Genomic DNA, 19,018 nt, shown 5'->3' with positions numbered 1-19,018 from the left:
AAAAAAAAAGAGGATGGAGGGGAGAGAGAGAGAGAAAGAGTTGTGGACAACCAGGTATGTCCAGGAATGAGTCAGCACAAATCAAAACAAACTGAGCATGTGGGGGGGGGGGGGGGCGATTGCTGCGTAATCATGACTCAGCAATTGTGAGGTCTTGAATATTCTTTTCCCTTGCGTTACGAGGTGCATCTGCTTTTGATTTAAAGTCTCATTTTCATACATGCAATAAGTCTAGCCAACAACTGATATGGTAAACAATCAGGTAGTGACGCAATAGTGACTGAAAAGGCAATATTGTCACGTGCTCCCAAAACCTGCTGCCATTGGCGAATGTGATAGCTGACGTCACAGCAGTCATTAGATCGAGGAATATAAATTGAGGTCCTTCCAGTAAATCCCACACGGAGAGTCGTTGGAGAGTTCTTGCTTCAACAGTGATTGAACGGAACTTCTTTCGTCCCTTTTTTTCCCCCCCCACTACTTCATAGCAGTTTTCTGTGTTATTTAGATAACTCGACGCAAATTTCTATTTTGGTACTTTTGTTTTTGGTAAGAAAAAGACAAAACCTACCAGCTAAGATGGAGTCTCAAGTGCGTCAGAACTACCACCAGGATTGTGAGGCCGCCATTAACCGAATGGTTAATATGGAGCTGTTCGCTTCCTACACCTACACCTCAATGGTAAGTAAGTCTGTCGAGAAAAAAAAAGAAAAAAAGACCGATGTCACGTTACGAGGTTAGAATGCAATTTGTATGCAGAGCAAATAGACAAACGTGCTCTTTTGTTCACTGCATTTCCGGCTCCTGTTTGCTAGCAGGTGGAAAAGGCCAACTAATGTGCGTTCTATTAAAAATAAATGTTAAATATGCCCAAACATATTCCCACATTGTCCCGTGCAGACTACAGTTTTTAGTGAATTTGCTACAATTGGTATAATTTAATTTATTGCTCTACGGAAGCCGGTCTAACTTATTTTATTTATTTTCAAATACTAGGCCTCTTACTTCTCCCGAGATGACGTGGCCCTTCCAGGTTTTGCCCATTTCTTCAAGGAGAACAGTGATGACGAGAGGGAGCATGCCGAGAAGCTGTTGTCCTTCCAGAACAAAAGAGGTGGACGTATCTTCCTCCAGGATATCAAGGTGTGCACTACAAGACAAATAAAAGATGTTGCTGTTTTCAAATTTTGTGTTATAATTTCCATTTGTGCTTTTCTCTAGAAACCAGCGCGTGATGAGTGGGAGAGTGGACTTGAGGCCATGCAGTGCGCCCTGAAGTTGGAGAAAAATGTCAACCAGGCTCTGCTGGAACTGCACAAACTTGCCTCTGATCATGTGGACCCACATGTAAGTCTGCAAATTAACATTTACTCATTGGCCATATGACTTTTCCTAATCTTTTCCTGTTCTTTTGGCGTCCACAGCTGTGCGACTTCTTGGAAAGCCACTACTTGAATGAGCAAGTGGAGGCCATAAAGAAGTTGGGTGACTACATCACCAACCTGAGCCGAATGGATGCTGGGAACAACAAGATGGCAGAGTACCTGTTTGACAAGCACACTCTGGGGAGCAAGAGCTAAATGCATGTCCCTTTTTTTTGAAGGCCTGTCATGTTGATCAAAATGGGCCTTCATTAGCATTCTCTACCTAGCCAACTGTTTCATCTGGTTAACAAAGGGCCATGTGTTTAGGTGGTTTCATGGGATGATAAAACTTGTTTGTCAAATGCTCAAGTGGCTGTTTTAAAGAGATGCTCGACACTGAATAATAAAAAATTAAGCTGGAATTAACCTTTTCTTTGTTCATTGACATAAGCATTGTTGTTCAAAATGCTCTGATTTAGCAACCTGGTCCTATTTTATTGTCTATTCAATTCATATAGTTTAGCCTGACTTCCATTGCTCCTGGTCGTGAGAATGTTGAAGAATTTCTGTGAATGATTTAGATTGCTTTGTTGGGTTATATTACAGAGGCAGCTGCTTTGAATTCACACGGAGCCTCTTAAGTGGCCTCCAACGTGGTTCTGATTTTGGAAATCTGACATTCCTCTGCAGTACTCAGTCATAGTCTGCCCTCTAGTGGTAGATGATACGAACTACAATGCTTTGGATTTCACTACATATACAATTTCCTTTGGGATTGAAATTTTAGATTGTGTTAATCCTTGTAAAAATATTTTTTAAGGAGATTTGTAACATCAAATTACAGCCTCAAGATCAAATATGTTGTGCAGAATGGCCAGTAAGTAGTTGGCATTGAGGGATAATGAGGAGATTAAAAAAAAAAAGAGGATGGAGGAGGGGAGAGAGAGAAAGAGTTGTGGACAACCACCTCCCTTGAGTCAACACTGTTGGATTGGAGCTCAATACCTTTGGATGCCTAATATTGACTGGGACAAAGATAGGTGAGTCATATTTATATTTTATATATATATATTTACATTATTTTACAGAGGCCATGTTAACTTGACAATGTTGATAATAAAAAAAAGCAAAATGCCTTTTAAGACCCCCAAAAGAAAACATCCTTCACATGAAGAAAAAAACCCAGCTATGAGATATTTGAATTTGACAACAAATTAATTAATGGCGCATAGTGAGGGGAAAATGGGCAGGAGGCTCCAAGAGGGAAAAAAACCTGCTTAATTTGTTTAAACCCTGGGATTTTTGGATTACCTTGGCTACTTAATCTTGTTCTAATGCTTTCACGGTGACACAGGGACATCTACTCTGACTCGTTATTGAGGCGAGGGGCTCAACTCACAGCTTGAAATTCACACATACTATTTTAAACAAAACAACAAAATGAAACAAATTTCACCCTGGGATGTAAATAGAGTCAATACAATGAATTGATTCATGCAGTTGTTGATGGGGAAAATACTTTGAATGGTATTGGAAAGTACATTCAATTTATGAAATACATTTTGGGACACGATATTTCTCACAGAGCAATGATGCGGATGCTCAGCATGGCGCGACTCCGCAGGGCAGCGGAGGAGGAAAGCAAGGAGCCCCCGCCACCTCCGCCACCTCCGCCCCCCTCACATCACTCCAACCACCAGTTTGCGAGCATGAAGAACAAGTTCTTTAACGAGCTCACACACTTACCCAGTAAGTGAAAACATATATTCAATTCAATCTGAGGATTGCTTTATCTTTAAATATCAAATTGGTAATATAGCTTGTTTTTTGTGTCTTTAATATTTTTAGCATTTTACCACATTTGATTACCATCTTGTGTCATCTCACTTTCCATTTGTGTTTTTTTTTTTTCATTTCTCATTGTCATGTGACCATTGTGCTCTGCTCCAGACCATAAACTCAATTGTAAGTGTCATTCCATGAAACTTTCTTCTAATTTTCTAAAACACTCATTTGGGCAATGATCTTTAGTTTGGGACTACCCAGCATAAAGCTTTCCTCCCTTCTTTTTTCAGTGCCCATGTGGGCAGTAGGTGCCATTGTGGTGGTGGTCCTCACCCTAATTGCCTGTATGGGATTCTGCATTTACAAGAAATGCTTCAACAGGGGCAAAAAGCCCAAGAAGGTCAGAGAAAGAAAGGCCGGGCGAGGACGCAAGAAGAAGGACAAAGAAGGGGAGGACGGAGAAGACAAGAAGGTAAGCAGTTTGTTTATTTATTTTCTTAAATGTATTTATTTTTATTATTTATTTATTGTGCAAGTGAGGCTGAAAATGAGCATTTCAGTATCCAGTGCTCCCTTGTTGATTCTCACATATGACTAACCTCCTGACATCATTAGGCCACGCCCCTAAAAGTGTGACTTCCACCTTGTATGTTAGATGGCCAACAGATTGTTGTTGTTATCTAAACATCAACATCTCGTGTCCATCCCATAGAGTGCTTCCATAATTACAGCTTGTGGTTCTTTTAGGAAGGTGAGGACGGGAAGGAAGAGGAGGAGAAAGAGAACTTTGGCAAACTGGAGTACACGTTGGATTATAACTTCACAGATAACCAGGTACACTGCACACAGATTGTCTATCAAACCCGGACATACCTCCACTCATGTTGTTGCTTCTCTCATTGTTCCTCCTAGCTGATAGTAGGCATCCTGCAGGCTCAGGACCTGGCAGCCATGGACATGGGCGGGACTTCGGACCCCTACGTTAAAGTCTACATGCTGCCGGACAAGAAGAAAAAGTTTGAAACCAAAGTCCAGCGCAAGAACCTCTGTCCGGTTTTCAATGAGACCTTTATTTTCAAGGTGTGTCATACTGTTCAAATAACAACCAAGCCTTCTTACCTTTTAAAATTGGACCTTCTCGTCCCTCCAAGATACCCTACACAGAGTTGGGTGGTCAGACGTTGGTGCTCCAGGTTTTCGACTTTGACCGATTCGGCAAACATGACGTCATCGGTGAGATCAAGATTCCCATGAACACCATAGACCTCGCGCAGCCAATCCACGAATGGAAGGATTTGATTGGAGGAGAAAAAGAAGAGGTTTGTTTATATTTTTATTTTCAAATTTCACCGAAATTTTGAGTGGTTTTGAAACGACACAACTAACCTGATTATTTGTATTTCTTTCAATACAGCAAGAGAAGCTCGGAGACATCTGCATTTCTCTTCGCTACGTTCCCACGGCTGGCAAGCTAACCGTTAACATCATGGAAGCCAAGAACTTGAAGAAGATGGATGTTGGAGGACTATCTGGTGGGCACACATAAAAATAACACCATAGTCATTTGGAAGAAAAAAATAGAGACAAACTTACAAACACAATGTAGTCTTGGTGAAAATGAACCATGTTTTGCTTCTTCCACAGATCCGTTTGTTAAAGTGGTTCTTCAGCACAATGGAAAGCGCCTGAAGAAGAAGAAGACATCAGTAAAACAAAACACTCTGAATCCATACTTCAACGAGAGCTTTAGCTTTGAGATCCCCTTCTCCCAGATCCAGGTGGGTAAACAATCGTTTAGTCCAAAAGGAACGACATTTATGTAGCATTTAAAAAAAATATTGTCTTCATTCCCACAGAAAGTCCAGGTGATCATCACGGTGTACGATTATGACAAATTGGGAAGTAACGACCCCATCGGCAAGTGCTGGATCGGTTACGGCGCTTCGGGCGTCGGACTGCGTCACTGGTCTGACATGTTGGCCAATCCACGCCGTCCGGTGGCTCAGTGGCACGTCCTGCAGACGGAGGAGGAGGTCGATGCTGCCCTCAAGGCTCCCATCCGCTAAAATAACTCAAATAAAATCACATCGTACAATACATGGACACTGAGGGCTCGATTTTTGGTGGACAGCGCATCTACAATGGCTTGCACGGATATTAAAAACCTTTAAAAAAACATCAACTCTTCTTACAAAGTCATATTTTAGTGAGCACTTTGCCAACTTTCATCAATATTGTCGTTATTTCACAGCGCTGCCCTGATTATCGAAGGGCGGGATTGAAGTTTAGGATCGTGAAATACATTTATTAGATAATGTTTTGAATTGCATGAACATCTTTGTACTATCATTATTTTGTCTTTGTAATTGAGTTTTAGATTTTTGTTTCAAGGAATCCTTCCTGAAGTAAAATGTGTTTACATGGGTCTATTATAAGAAAAATATGAGGCAATAATATTCTCACTTTTTGAGATTGCATTACGTATGACTTCGCTTATGTTTACCCGGTTAAATATTTAGAATTCCTACCAATTCCTGACTGTTTCTTTGTATGTGAAAAAGAAAACGTGTGTAAGATGGTATACGTGTAAATAAAACATGATTAAATGGAATATTTCAGACAAATTCAGTGACAGATGGTTGTGTGGATTTAGTCTCTCGCTCACATACACGCGCCTCTGGAAAATCTGCTTGAATGATAATCACTATTATACCTCCAAATGAAAAATCATTAGTGTTTCTTTACTCTTCATTTTTCATATATAATGGGATCCACTCACAATTATATTGCTCACATTTATTTTGGACGAATGACACTTTTGCCAACAGTGTCATTGGAGTGTGTGTGTGTGTGTGTGTGTGTGTACGCACGTGCGTCACGAAAGAGTGGATTAGCAGAGTGCCCTCTTTAGTCCTTGTCTCACGCAGTCAGTCAAACATGTGAGGTGGGAATTAAACAGCATGGTGGCAAAGTATGGACAGAGAGGATACTGACAAGCTACTTTAAATACAACTGATATGCTTTATGCAGAAAAGATGATGGATTTATGTATTTTTTACACTTTTATGAATGTTAATAAACATTTATTGATGCTGGAGCTGACTTATTTTTTTTTATATGGCAAAAAAAGGGCTTTGTTAAGGTAAAAAAAGAAAGATGCGAACTGACAGAGAGCATGTTGTTTTATTAAAATACATTATCAACAAACAATCAGAGAAGCCGTATACTTGTAGGGACTACAGATTTAAGATTCCCGCTCTTGTACTTCTTCTCGCCATTTTATTATTACTTTGGTTTGGATTTAGAGTTCTTCCTTTCACGCTTTTACTTCCAACGGCCACCCACCTTCCCTTTGCCATGCACCTTTTTACTGTAACACACACACACGAGAAAGTTTGAAGTAGGAAAGACATCCGAATCAAATCGGAGAGATAACTCGATTTTGTAAAAAAAAAAAGTACTTACAATTTCTGCGCATGTTGGATTCTGTTGAGCAGCACAATAATCTGCAAAGAGCAAATCAAACCAATCAGAACAAATGACAAAACAATAATAACATTCCAGTCCAAGACTCGCTCACCTCATATTTCTGGTGCTTTATATGCTCCATATAGTCAAATTTCTCAGACTCCAGCTGGTAGATCCAGTTCCACAACTCCTGGGCTCGTTGTCTTTTTGGAACATGAAAAGAAAAAGTCTTTGAGGCTTGAGGAGGAACTTCTTGCTTGGTTATAGAGCGCTGGGCGGATCTCCCATGATAGATGAATGATAAGGAAAAAAAAAAAATCAATCACCTGAGGGAGTCCTCTCTCATGCTGTCGATGTCGAGGGGCTGACGCCGGTCGGCCAGGGTCCTCTTCTTGACCTCTCTGCCAGTCATACGCTTGCCCCTCCTCGACTCGGCCTAGGACGGACACGCTGACATGTTCACACGCACAGCCTCAGTATTTTCTTTCCTTGACATGAGTGTCAGACTCAAGACCTTGGCCAGGAAGCCTCCAAAGTTGCCCCCCATGCCAGAGAGTACTTTCTTCTTCTTGGCGTCATCATCAGCTTTTTTCTTGGCTTCCTCCTCCTCTTTCCTCTGACGCTCCTCCTGGCAGATAAAGAGGGACATCAGAATGAAAACATGTTGGAAAACCATTCTGAAGAGATTTTGACCTAATTTGCGTTTGGCTTTTTTCCCCAAACAAAGCAACCTGCCAAGACAGGACAGAATCTTTTTTTTTTCGAATATATTTGCTTACCGCAATCCTATTCTGTCTGTCCTTCTCCTTCTCGGCTCGCACTCTTTGGATTTCCGCACGCTCTGAGCGACGACGTTCCTGACAGAGAAATTAGTTTAGTTGTTAGTTTAATTTTATTTTGAAATGAATCCCTATAAAAATGAAACATAATGACAGTTTTATTGCTTTATAGTGCAACTGTGGAACTTACAATTCTCTCCTTGAGCCCAATAAGCTCCTCCTCATCCTTCTTCCTTTGGTCAAAGTGGACGTCGATCAGCGTGTGCAGCTCCAACATGTCTTTTTCCATTCGCTTCCTGTGGATGTCCTGGTGGTAAAAATAGATTTGGGGTTGTAGGTCAAACTAAAATGAGGAATAAAGAAATTCTACTCCGGATGAAAAGTGACATAAAGTCAACTTACATCAAAATCAACTCTATCTCCTTCTGGAATCTTTGGAGGGGCAATTTGAGCTACCGGTGGTCTAAATGGAGAAAACAAAGGAGGAAATAAATGAGTAAGAAATTCAACGAGAACATGTAAAAATAAAGGGGACTGTTCAATTCTTGGCATTTCTTCAGGATGTTTTTTTCAACACTAAAAAAAATGTTTTAACACCAGAAAAAAAAAAAAGCTATCTTAATTTTACTTTTTGCAACTAGAAGAGTTTTCAGCAACAGACGACTGAGGCAATTCTCCTCATTTTGCACTCGGCAAATTTCAAAGCGAGAGATAAAAAAAGCAGACCTACTTTGGTTTGGGACGTTCTTTCTCTGTTGAAAAGAGAGAGGATTATGCAATTAGCAGTGAGTTAAACACAGAAATAGAGTATGCATTAAAGCACTGTTGGATGGTGTGTTGGCAATTTTATTGCCACCAGTCTAAAACTCGTCGTAGTTAAAAAAAAAATAAAAAAATAATTTGATTTGTTCTGGAAGGGGCTTAAGAAAAAATGTAAATCTGAACATAAACGGCTTACAAATACTAGGCTGTAGAAATAATAGGCCATAATGACAATAAATCAATATTCTATGTGGTACAGATATACAGTATGAGGTGTTGACACCATGAAATGTCCTTCCATTACCTGTTTCATCCTCATACACATGCTCCTCCTCCTCCTCTTCATGCTCATGGTACCGCTCATATTCTTCCTCCTGCTCTTCCTCCTGTGGCAATTCCTCCTCCACCTCTGGCATGGAAAGACACAGATTGCACGCATATATTTTTGATAAAGAGTGGAATACTCTGCACCTTACCCTCCTCTGCCTGATCCCTGGACAAAGAACAAAGAAAGAAAATGAGTAAAATGCAATTGTCGCTTTTATTGCAGAAAGAGCACGTCAATGGATACTCACTCGTACTCCTCTTCTATGTCAGACATGGCTGCAAGAAACAAGTCTGTGAATGTTAAAACAAAAAATAAAAATGATATCGCCATCTTTTCATTCGTTAATCTCCTCAGTAGAGCCACAATTGCCCAGGAGGCGATTTCATCTTACAAAAGTTTAGGTACACCCTGACATGACCCAAATATCTTCTTTTTTTTTTTTTAAATATCGTATTTTCGAGGTCCACATCAGCAATAAAAACCAAAACTAACTCAACAGAATTCCATTGGTGCATGGTTTAATGTCGGCTCTTTTGTCCTCGAACATTTTTAGACTCTTCACAGGAGGCCTTTTTTTACCGGTTGTAAATCACTTTAAATAAACAGCCAGATAATACATACTGAGATGCTTCTGGCTATAAATTGTGTCCTCGAGCTGCCACATAAAACAATGCAGAGACACAGAGGGGGTGTGTTGACACCATGTTGGCAAAGGATGCTGGAGGACCAATTCAAGAACAACAGGTGAGAATGTGACAAAGGTTAAACAAAGAGAGCTTGAGTTTCTCTCCCTTTCGTTCCTGCATTGCTCACACGTTGTCCTTAAACACACTCTAGATCTCTCCGTCACAGCTTTTCTGAAAAATGAAAGCTGCTAATTTGACTTATTGACATTGTGTATTTTCTTCTTGAGATTTGAGCACTTCTGTCAGCATAAAGCATCACTGTTGGAAGCTAAAAGGAGAGAGTGAGTGGTAGGCTGAAAAGATTTAGGGAGGGGGTTTAGGGAGCGTCAAAATCAAGCAGGCAAATGCACTGGTCTTAGGTAGGATAATTTTAGTCAAGGACTGTTCTTGTTGTATGTGTGTCCCTCACAATTTTAATTGATTTATATATTTTTTAAAAAAAGCTGCAGCTAATGAAAGGTAAGCGAGTAAATTGTGCAGCATTGCGTTTCATATGTGCATTTAAATATGGGGTTGAATAGAAATTGTGAGATGACACGATCAAACTTTTTGATGATATCATAAAAGAACGAGCAATTATATCAACAGACTGATTCTGCTAAAAGTAGAATACTGGCAAAAATACTCATTAACCAAGAATCTCTTGGCAGGTTCAGGTGTTCGAATCTCAGCTCTGATCTTTCTGTCCGTAATTGGCTGTGTGTGTATCCTGCAAACTTCCATGTAACAGCTAACCAGGTGCTAACTAGTTAACACGAATGTGTTTAGGGGCAAATGAGACCGAAGAATGACATGACAAATACACCATGTAATCTGTACGAAACAATGTCTCGTAGCGTTTTATCGCTGCGAGAGGAGAACATGTCGTAACTTTTTATATTTCTTTGCAAATTGAATAGCTTCACTACACAACGACTGTATATAGTCACCATAGAAACACCTTGATAAATAAATGAACACCGAATTACTTGTATCTCCTCTGTGTTAATTCATTTATCTGAGAATAAAAAACAAATGAGTAAGACAGACCTGTATGAAGAAGCGGGATCAGTTGACACACACAAGCCGGACTGTGACTACTGTGCAAAGAAGGGGAGATTTATAGCACGGGGGGGGAACAATGCGTGCGTGGGCTCTATGGATGACTAGTTGCACATGCATTCAACGACTATGATGGAGTGTTTGAATATAGGCTTCAAAAATAGCCGGGAGCGCGTGTGCTAACTTGCAGGTGTGCCTGTGTGGTCAGGGTTGACAGCCACGGGCGGATTAGACGGCCGCAAGATGAGCACCCCGTGGGATTAAGGGGAACGAACAGTGGGCTGGCTGGCTGGCTGGCGAGCTGGCTGACCTCACCGGACAAATGGAGGCTGGTGGCCCAGGACAGGTGGAGCGGGAATGACTCAATGAAAGGAGAGATAGAGAGGGTGGGGCAGAAGAGAGACAAAGCTGGCAGAGAAGGCATTAGTGCTATTTATACGTATAATTTAGTGTTGAGCAAAAGCCTCCATTAGACTAGTTATATTGATGCGACGGGACATTTACAACTCAAATGCCGCTCGGTACGAAGCTGCTGAAATAATTGTGGAGTGGTGGATTTGGGTTACTTCGTCCAGTTGTGTTAGCTTCTTCCTGATTCACTTTTTTATTTATTTAATCCTTAAATTTGATCTAAAATATTACAGGCATTTGACCTTCTTGGATGATGACAACTACTGTGGCCACTTTAAAACCCTAACCCTAGTTTGGAATCCTAGCCCTAGTTTGAAACTCTAGTACACAATTGTCTCTGAAAGCAGTGCAAGAGCATGAGAATGGATGCTCTGCAAGAGTACAGAGAAAGGAGGAATGAGGGAGGAGGGTCATAAAGAGCCAAATCCAAAAATAGGGACCCGTTGACTTTTTCCATTGAGAGGGGTGTGGGGTTCCAAAAAAGCACTAACAAAAAGTCACTAGGCTATACTCAAATGAATATTATTACTCAAAATTGGGCTGAAGTTCACTAATTATATCCAATTAAGAGGTTACTATATGAAACTATAATTAGTAATACTTATATTGGATAGTATGTTTCACTATACAGTAATAAATAACACAGTTGGACTAAAATATTTCAATATGATATGCTGTATTAGATTGACATTCGTGTATTAATCAAAGGTCGAGAAAATGAGTGGATCCTGTTTTGAAGACAACAAGGAAGGTCCGGGAACAAAACGGCATCCTGCTGCTGTTACAACAGTTCAAATATTATGAAACAATTAACATTGTCATCAATACAGAAGTAAAAAATCATGAATATGAAAATGGTTAGTTTTCATTACATTTTTATTCCGGTTTTTATACAGTCCGTTTTTTTGACGTAAAATGATACAAAATCAATGATTGCAGTAAAATTTGAAAAGGGGATTCACTTCACTCACTATGTGCAGGGGAGTCATGATTTTCACAGCATCTTAATAAATAATTGGAAGTTACGTCTGGTGTTTCAAGATGACACCACAGGTAAGGTGATTGTAAGGATCTAAGAGACACAAGGCACAACAATTATGAACCACTGCCTTTGTTGCTTTGCACGTTCAGATCAGAGACGGAAATTTGCTGGCCGTACCTGAGTGCTGCTGTTGAATTGCGCTACACTCGTCTCCTGATCGACAAGGAAGGGATGGAAAATGTCCAGAAAGTAGAGCGAGGGCCGTGCTGTCAAGACGAGGCGGTCCTCACCGATGTCCAGGACCAACGCGCGGGATGAAAGCTGTAAAATGAAGAATCTTTATTGAGATTCACATTGTTTTATAGTGTCAGTATTTTTTGGGATGGTTTAACATTTGGAAAAACTGTGCGTCTCTCACCACACCAGGCAAGTTGATTTCTGCAATGAGATACTCAGGGACACCAGAAGGAGGCTCTACAAACAAGGTGAATTCTGGTCTGGGGGGTAAAAAGAGGACAGTTGACTCCAAATTATGAAGGTGGAGACCGGTCAACTGTCAGAGATACATAACATTAGAACCAACAAAGGTGAACAGATAATACCTTTTTGCCTCTGAAGTAGAGTTTTCCCTGTAAAATAAAAAACAATGACAAATCACAAAATCAGTTTGTGTAAAATCTCTGGCTGAGCTCATAAATGATGCATTCCTAATGAACATCATTGGATTTTTTTTGGAAGGAAGTCATTTGGGAGGTTTCTGTTTTGCTTGGCTTCTTAAATAATCCAACATGGAGACTTACTGAGGTTGCAGCTCTTGAATTACTGGCTTGCTTTTAGTGCGAATGTTCTGCTCGCTGACAGAGCCCAAGAATTTCCTGTTTTTCAACACTTTCCATTCTGGACAAAGACGTAAAAGAAAATTGAGTACCACATAGAAGACCAAAATGAAGAAAAGATTTGACTGGTAAACACCTCGACTAAGCTCGATGTTGTACTTGTTCTCTAAACCTTCCAAAGACACCATAATGACAAACTGCTGGAACAGGGAGTCCTTCTGCAGGACACATAAATACAAAAAAGTAGCATGTTTATTACAGAAACATTTACAAGACACTTTATTAGGCAATTACAATTGTGCATTAACTAAATAGAGACACACTTTACTTTTAATGGCAACAATTAAAGAATGAAATAGTCACTGCAATATTGCTGATCTCCTTATCACTTAAGCAACTTAAGAGTCTTAAATGTTATGAATCACATTCAATCCACCAACTCTTAACTATAAATACTTTGGCTCTGTGGCTCTATAATTATAGTTGATAAGAATAAAAGCTGCCTGACATACCTGACATTTCTGGAAAAACTCTTGATTGATGACCACGTCATATGCAGTGCAACCCTGAGAGTCTGACGCAGACAAACTTTATATTTAGGCATAAGCAAAATGATCGGAAATGCAGAGAAAAGTGAACTCATCAAACTATACAAACAGTGACAATCACCAAAAAAATGGAATAATGGAAAAATTCTACTCAACTGTGTTCAATATCAAGTTTTAGAGCTACATAGATCATTTCAAAACCTGTGTTCATCACATTGTTGGCATGTTCATAAATAAAAAATGACTTACTGTTGTCCAATTCAGTGTGTGGCTCGCCGAGGCTCATGGGGACTCTGTAGCCACTGGGATCTTCTAATTGGAGCAGATCTAAAAGTTTCTCTTTAGAGATCTCTGGTGGAGGTGGAACCAAGTTGGACTGGCAGATGTTGACGAAGATCTTCTTCTTGCCGGCCTCCGATGTCGTCTTCACACAAATTCCTGAGAGGAAGGACACCATAACCTGCTTTGTTGTATTGTATTTGTGTCATTTGTGTTGTAAAACTACACACCTGGTTGCGGCCGAATCACTTTGGAATCTGGATTTGCAGTCTGCATATTTCCTAGTGACTGAATTGAAAAAGAATCCGAATTTGGAGACCCACCGGGAAGTATGATACATTACAAAAAACAGCCAGGGTAAAATGACCTGTGCTAAGAGCTGCTGATACAGATCTTCTTGCTGCTCTATCTCCATCTCGGAGTTGAGGAGTGTCGAGTCAGTTGTCATGGTAACAGGCTCCAAACAGTCCTGTGGTTAAACCAATATCATAGCTCGATAAACATCCTAAAATAGAATCCTGTGATATGAAACAGCCATTTTAATCAAACATGCACGTTGTATACAATACAAGAGTAATTGTTCTTTTTAAAAGACGGATAATATGTAGTCACAGACATCTCATATTTCCTGAAATAGTGCAAGACTTGCCGCTTTTTCAAATTCCCATTCAATGTTGTCATTGAAAGAACGTACAGAGCAAGGAGTCATTCTGGAAGAAAGCTTGGTTCACTTGTTTTTAACATTCAAACCGTTCAAATGGGTTTACATGACGGCATTGCTCCTGAACATGAACGAAGTATTAAAACGATTTAGAGCTGACTTTGAATTGTGCACACACGTGTGGCGACAGTATGAGGAGGCTAAACTTGCATATAAACAAACTGTAGGCTGCGACAAGTACAGTCGGCTAGTTGACTAGCATAGCATCACCAGCAGTTCAGTGGAGCCAGCGAATTTTTGTGGTTATAGTGCTCTTATAGGTAGTTTAAATACAAACACAGCACAATACATTCTTTACTTACCTCGTTTCTTAAGGCTGACTATTTACGTGAAACAAAAGGCAATTATGCACTTCCGTGCGTGATCCTTCAGAATAAAAGCCCAACTCGTGCTACATTTATTTTTTTTAACGGACAGATGAAGCCGGCAAAGAGCAACATCATTGATGAAAATAAATGACATCTATAAAAACATGAAAATTACATATACAAAAACAATGAGCACACATGAACTTGTTGCTTCAAGTGACCACAAGTGAATTTTAACGAGTCTCTCAAAACACTGCAGAAAATCCTGTTGCTGAAATCATGGCAAAAAAAACAAACAAAAAAACTCAACACGGTTCATGGTTGAACATAACACTGTCCATAACATAAAGCATATACCCCAAAGATATGAGATTCAAAAGAAATGGAGAAAATAAATATTCACCAATTTGCATATGAGCTGCGTTAGAAAAGCTTCAGGATTGACGTCACAAAAAGTATAGTTATAATCCAAAGATCGAAGAATAAATTGATGGAATGGGTAAACCACAACCAGTTCACCAAAAGAAAACTATGATTACCGTTTTTTTCCGTGTATAATGCGCCCCCATGTATAATACGCACCCTAAAAATGGCATGTTGATGCTGGAAAAAAGCCTGTACCCATGTATAATACGCACCCAATTTTTTTTTTTTTTTTCTTTTTTTTTTTTAAGTCCCAATGATCGTCACACACGCAGGGAGGCAATGGGTCCCATTTTTATAGTCTTTGGTATGGTCTTAACTAGGCTGGATGTATATTTTTTTGTTGGCGTTGATTTCTCCGACTGCCCGTAAAGGCACCACCGCGATCAGATGAAAAGAGAGGAAAGTGACGTGCGGACATGTGAAAAAGGCGGCTCTGTATGGGAGAGACGTTGAAGAGGAATAAAAACACCCTTGGAAACCAAAACTTGCCCCTCGTGACTCGGAGCCGCAACAAATGTTTCGGATTTGTGTAGGGTACATTGTGACAGCAAACGAGCAGGTGATCGAGCAAGCGTCTGATACGAGAGCATTGCGTTCGTATGGAGCGTGTTTGAAGTGAACAGCAGAGACGAAAGGAACAAGGCAAAGTGTTGTGAAATAAAATATTACCTGTAATACGCATTTTGTTATTTGCTGATTGTATTAAACTATCACATTCATTGTCAGTCAAGAAGAGAAGAGGACTATTATCCCTTCTTTGACGAAATGACCAGAGCACAGTACAAACACACTATTGTCGGTCAGTTTTGTTGTACCATGATTTTCTTAAAAAAAAAAAAAAAAATAAAAAAAAAAAATATATATTTTTTGAAAAAAATTAAAAAAAAATTTGTACCCATGTATAATGCGCACCCCAGATTTTAGGACAATAAATTAGTTAAATTTTGCGCATTATACACGGAAAAAAACGGTATGTTATTTATTTATTCTATTGACGCAACATAACTCTTATACAAACACAAAGTTATGATGTTGCAAAATTTGAAAACAGTCCAAATGACTGCCTTGGTATCTAGGTAGTCGTCTTCCTGATGTCAAAAAAGGGTTTGGTGCAATCTGCTGGACACTTCACCTGTTTTGTGAGCAGTAGCACGCCTCACTCCTAGAACCTCTCTGGCACACTTTGTCCAAAGATACAATAATATACATTCATTCAGCCAGAGTAATATTCATTTGACCACATGTTAACGATTGTCAGTCGTGTATAAGTATAAGTGTAACTCTTTGAGAACTGTTACTAGTGTTTTGAACTTGTCGTGTCGTAAGCTCCAATGCGTAGCTTATGATGTGGACTCTCCGATGTTCTCCATCTGGAGAGAAAAGTGAGGAAACATCAATTTACATAAAAGGTCGAAAAGCTGACTTTAGATGAATATATAGGACACCACCAACGAGTACATCAGCTTACGATAACACACCCATGGGTAATGGGCAATCGTGTTGTGGCATGCGCTTTATCGCTTCAAAAGAATGTGGCGTGGAAATGAAGACAAATGCAGGTCATGTGCAGGCAGTCAAACGAGTCAATTGCGTGAGATTCACAGATTGTGTTCAATAAAGCGGAGTGTTTGAATTGAAACAACTTGCATTCAATGTGTGATCTTCAATAAGGTTCTTAATAACACCTACCAGCAAATCGGACTTTGAAGATTGGTTGTCATACTAGAGGAACCCAAAAAAAAAATATACCAGTTAAATCATTGCACTAGGGCAAAAGAGATCGCTTATCATCTATGCCATGATCCTGCCCAAAGTCAGCTGGGATAGGCTCCAACTTCAATGAGGGATTTTTAATATATATTTTTTCATTATTATTACCACATGAATCAAATGATCCCATATGTGCTTCCTCAGTTTTTCAGCATCATAGACTCACCTCCCGCTCCTTCGCTTGTAACTTGCGTTGCATGTAAAAGTAAACAGCAAATGGCAAAGCAATGGCAAGCGTTGAAGAAATCCCGAATAGCGCCTTGAGGTACAAAATTTCTGGTGAAAGAAAGACAAATAATTATCTTAATTTTTTTTATTATGATTGAAATTCTGCAATGAATTAGTTTGTGTGCGTTAATTCTGATGGGAAACAAATTCAACCATAATACAATCTCCTTGTTGTGTTACACAGTATGTCATAAAAGTTACCTTTGTTTTGACAGGATATATTTTGGGCATCCTGGCCATTTCCTGCCATCGGAAATTTTGGCGATGACACATATGGGTTTGACAGCTGTACAGTCGAAGATGACCCAACTGTTGACGTCGTCATTGTAGTTAGTACTGTTGTCCTAGCCGGTGCAGTTCCTGGTGACAGAAGAAAACAATTCATTTCGTTTGAATAGTATAATTCTTCTGCATAGCTCAACATGAATGATATAAAATGATTGACAGATGGGCTGCGATCAAATTCAAGAATTGTTCAATTTTAAAGTGGAGCTATTTGTTTTCAGCACTTCCCTGCTATGTGCAATAAAAATGAGTGCAAAGATATCAAATCAAAACGAATTACCTGCCTGACACCTTTCCTCAATTAATGAGCAAACATCAGCTGTAAAAGACAACAGAAGATATTTCTTACTATGAAAATTCAGTTGGTATTATTTTAGAAAATGTCATTTTAATGTAATATAAAACCGTACCATATTCACAGCCTGCTGTGCAAAAGGAAAACAGAACAATAAATACATTTTAAATCTCAATCACATTTTCAACAGGTTCAATTATTAATAAACGACTTGCAAATCCCAAGTCATTGTTTTTACTTTACTGAAGATGAAGAGGAAATGACAGAAAATAAAATTCCAAATGAGAGCAGGAAGAAATAAATAATTAACTTTACGAACCAAACATACCTTTTGTGAAATTCATCACTTTGGCTACAAGGCACATTAAGTAATGAGTATGAACAGTAACATTCCGCACTGGTTCACAATATGCACTTTGCGACTCGGCCTAAAGTGGGGAAAAACCAAATGAATAATTAATCATAAAAACATTGTCATCATGAACACGTATTCAAACAATCCAAAGACCCTTTCTGATTTTCTCACTCACAGGCCTATTAAAGCAGTCCCAGAACACAGGACACATCTTGCCTTGCAGACAGTAGCATTCTAAAGTACACTCAGCCACTTTCTTTAAAAAAAATAAGAAAGATGTTAGAATCCATTTTCATCAATCACTTTTGACTCATTTGGAACTTACTGTGATGTTCTCTGTGATCACAAGGGAGACCATTTCAAGTTTAGTGTCTTTTTTCTGAGTGACAAAAGTACAGTAACAGTCAAGTTAAGTGACATTTCACATGATAGTTTGACAGACAAATGACTCATTTATCAAAGACAATAAAAAAAAAAAAAACATACCCATTCTTCCATGTTGAAATAGTCGAAACACTTCTCTTTTGAAATTTGAATCAAACACAGGAATACCTAAAACGGACAATTGTATGGCAGTTCAATTTTTAACGAGTGAAAAAAAACAAACAAAAAAACAGTGGTGACTACTGTCTGGGACTGTCTTCTTTTTTTCACACTCTTAATTTCATATGAGAATATTCATTTTATTGGGGCTTTAAAGAAAGTGTGGAAACTAGGTATAGGTAAGGTACACATTCATTTGTGGACAGACTTGAGACCCTCAGGAAATGTTTTACATGGTCTAGAATTGGGATCAACTGGCTGAATGCTGTAAAAAAAGTCTGCTTACTTACAATAAAACACAGCCAGGGGCGCCACCACCTCGTCATTCTGCTTTTGTGAACATCCAACCTCACACTAGAAGTAAACAACATTCAAGAAATGAACATTTATTAATCCTTTGTGGAACAGTAAAATGATAAACATACAATTTAACAGATATTTTACGCACAGAAATGAAAGGAGTGAGTGACCATGGACAAATAAAATGAGGCCCGGTTGGAGCTACTACTTTCCAAAAAAAAAGAAAAAAAGGTTTTAACAATCAGGAATGAATGCATAAGCAAAAAAAAAGTCCATGTGCCACAATCTTGTATTATATTTCTCTTGGCAGAGCTCTTCATTAGATTCTCTGTACTGATTTCCCTGGTTTGTTATTTGGTCACTTTCTTTTTTTATGGAATGCACGGTTTACTTCAGAGGCATTTTAATAAGCATCCCACAAAGTACTTGAAGGGATTTTTACAGTTTCCGATTCTAAGCACGTCATGAAAGGAAGAGCAACGATATGGTTAAGAACGCATCATGCAATATACAAACAA

General features: G+C 39.2%; 4 protein-coding genes and 1 long non-coding RNA gene across 12 annotated transcripts; 2 read left to right on the top strand and 3 right to left on the bottom strand.

Moving 5' to 3' along the window:
* The first annotated feature begins 370 nt into the window (after positions 1–370).
* LOC119125511 (ferritin, middle subunit-like) lies at positions 371–1,786 on the top strand. The gene is made up of 4 exons (XM_037256098.1): positions 371–681; positions 997–1,143; positions 1,222–1,347; positions 1,425–1,786. The coding sequence occupies exons 1-4, from the start codon at positions 580–582 to the stop codon at positions 1,578–1,580; spliced, it is 531 nt and encodes a 176-aa protein (XP_037111993.1). The 5' UTR covers positions 371–579; the 3' UTR covers positions 1,581–1,786.
* A 510-nt stretch (positions 1,787–2,296) lies between these two features.
* Positions 2,297–5,325, top strand: syt5a (synaptotagmin Va). Of its 2 annotated transcripts, XM_037255968.1 has the most exons (10): positions 2,298–2,404; positions 2,950–3,113; positions 3,315–3,329; positions 3,440–3,621; positions 3,897–3,983; positions 4,062–4,229; positions 4,301–4,468; positions 4,564–4,681; positions 4,794–4,927; positions 5,006–5,325. In XM_037255968.1, the coding sequence occupies exons 1-10, from the start codon at positions 2,376–2,378 to the stop codon at positions 5,213–5,215; spliced, it is 1,275 nt and encodes a 424-aa protein (XP_037111863.1). In that variant the 5' UTR covers positions 2,298–2,375; the 3' UTR covers positions 5,216–5,325. The 2 variants fall into 2 exon arrangements, with proteins under 2 accessions (XP_037111864.1, XP_037111863.1); XM_037255969.1 differs by lacking the exon at positions 3,315–3,329 and having other exon boundaries at positions 2,297–2,404.
* Positions 5,326–6,313: 988 nt separating this feature from the next.
* Positions 6,314–10,229, bottom strand: tnnt1 (troponin T type 1 (skeletal, slow)). The gene is made up of 14 exons (XM_037256063.1): positions 10,202–10,229; positions 9,108–9,204; positions 8,734–8,776; positions 8,635–8,651; positions 8,463–8,567; positions 8,127–8,148; positions 7,799–7,859; positions 7,587–7,703; positions 7,397–7,474; positions 7,132–7,245; positions 6,944–7,053; positions 6,730–6,820; positions 6,615–6,655; positions 6,314–6,519 (listed from the first exon to the last, which is right to left on the bottom strand). Exons 2-14 carry the CDS (start codon positions 9,148–9,150, stop codon positions 6,474–6,476), a joined length of 888 nt encoding a protein of 295 aa, XP_037111958.1. The 5' UTR covers positions 9,151–9,204; positions 10,202–10,229; the 3' UTR covers positions 6,314–6,473.
* Positions 10,230–10,645: 416 nt separating this feature from the next.
* On the bottom strand, positions 10,646–14,361 carry pih1d1 (PIH1 domain containing 1). Of its 7 annotated transcripts, none has more exons than XR_005098473.1 (12): positions 13,964–14,361; positions 13,637–13,738; positions 13,500–13,557; positions 13,240–13,428; positions 12,955–13,016; positions 12,579–12,660; positions 12,407–12,503; positions 12,167–12,235; positions 12,025–12,106; positions 11,784–11,927; positions 11,596–11,696; positions 10,646–11,352 (listed from the first exon to the last, which is right to left on the bottom strand). XR_005098473.1 is itself a non-coding variant. In XM_037256053.1 (12 exons), the coding sequence occupies exons 3-12, from the start codon at positions 13,715–13,717 to the stop codon at positions 11,661–11,663; spliced, it is 900 nt and encodes a 299-aa protein (XP_037111948.1). In that variant the 5' UTR covers positions 13,718–13,787; positions 13,964–14,048; positions 14,293–14,313; the 3' UTR covers positions 11,590–11,660. The 7 variants fall into 7 exon arrangements, 6 of the variants coding, with proteins under 6 accessions (XP_037111948.1, XP_037111945.1, XP_037111946.1 ...); XM_037256053.1 differs by lacking the exon at positions 10,646–11,352 and having other exon boundaries at positions 11,590–11,696; positions 13,637–13,787; positions 13,964–14,048; positions 14,293–14,313; XM_037256050.1 differs by lacking the exon at positions 10,646–11,352 and having other exon boundaries at positions 11,590–11,696; positions 13,964–14,048; positions 14,293–14,310.
* A 1,357-nt stretch (positions 14,362–15,718) lies between these two features.
* LOC119125537 lies at positions 15,719–17,040 on the bottom strand. Its single transcript, XR_005098477.1, has 5 exons — positions 16,924–17,040; positions 16,661–16,770; positions 16,414–16,446; positions 15,922–16,094; positions 15,719–15,843 (listed from the first exon to the last, which is right to left on the bottom strand). It is a non-coding gene; the product is annotated as an uncharacterized LOC119125537 (long non-coding RNA).
* Between the last annotated feature and the right edge of the window lie 1,978 nt (positions 17,041–19,018).

Source organism: Syngnathus acus, chromosome 8 (genome assembly GCF_901709675.1).
Source record: "Syngnathus acus chromosome 8, fSynAcu1.2, whole genome shotgun sequence".
NCBI classification, from domain to species: Eukaryota; Metazoa; Chordata; class Actinopteri; order Syngnathiformes; family Syngnathidae; genus Syngnathus; species Syngnathus acus.
Note: the sequence above shows the minus strand (reverse complement) of the source record. Positions and strands in the feature narration are given on the sequence as shown.

Coding starts and splice junctions, on each gene's coding strand:
- LOC119125511 (XM_037256098.1), top strand. CDS start 580: ATGGAGTCTCAAGTGCGTCAGAACTACCACCAGGATTGTGAGGCCGCC. Junction 682..996: donor CCTACACCTACACCTCAATG/GTAAGTAAGTCT, acceptor TTCAAATACTAG/GCCTCTTACTTCTCCCGAGA. Junction 1,144..1,221: donor TCTTCCTCCAGGATATCAAG/GTGTGCACTACA, acceptor GCTTTTCTCTAG/AAACCAGCGCGTGATGAGTG.
- syt5a (XM_037255968.1), top strand. CDS start 2,376: ATGCCTAATATTGACTGGGACAAAGATAG. Junction 3,984..4,061: donor ATAACTTCACAGATAACCAG/GTACACTGCACA, acceptor TGTTCCTCCTAG/CTGATAGTAGGCATCCTGCA. Junction 4,928..5,005: donor TCCCCTTCTCCCAGATCCAG/GTGGGTAAACAA, acceptor TCATTCCCACAG/AAAGTCCAGGTGATCATCAC.
- tnnt1 (XM_037256063.1), bottom strand. CDS start 9,150: ATGTGGCAGCTCGAGGACACAATTTATAGCCAGAAGCATCTCA. Junction 8,777..9,107: donor TTATAGCCAGAAGCATCTCA/GTATGTATTATC, acceptor TAACATTCACAG/ACTTGTTTCTTGCAGCCATG. Junction 7,704..7,798: donor GAGATAGAGTTGATTTTGAT/GTAAGTTGACTT, acceptor TTTTACCACCAG/GACATCCACAGGAAGCGAAT.
- pih1d1 (XM_037256050.1), bottom strand. Junction 13,017..13,239: donor ACACACTGAATTGGACAACA/GTAAGTCATTTT, acceptor TGTCTGCGTCAG/ACTCTCAGGGTTGCACTGCA. Junction 12,107..12,166: donor GGTTCTAATGTTATGTATCT/CTGACAGTTGAC, acceptor CTTTTTACCCCC/CAGACCAGAATTCACCTTGT.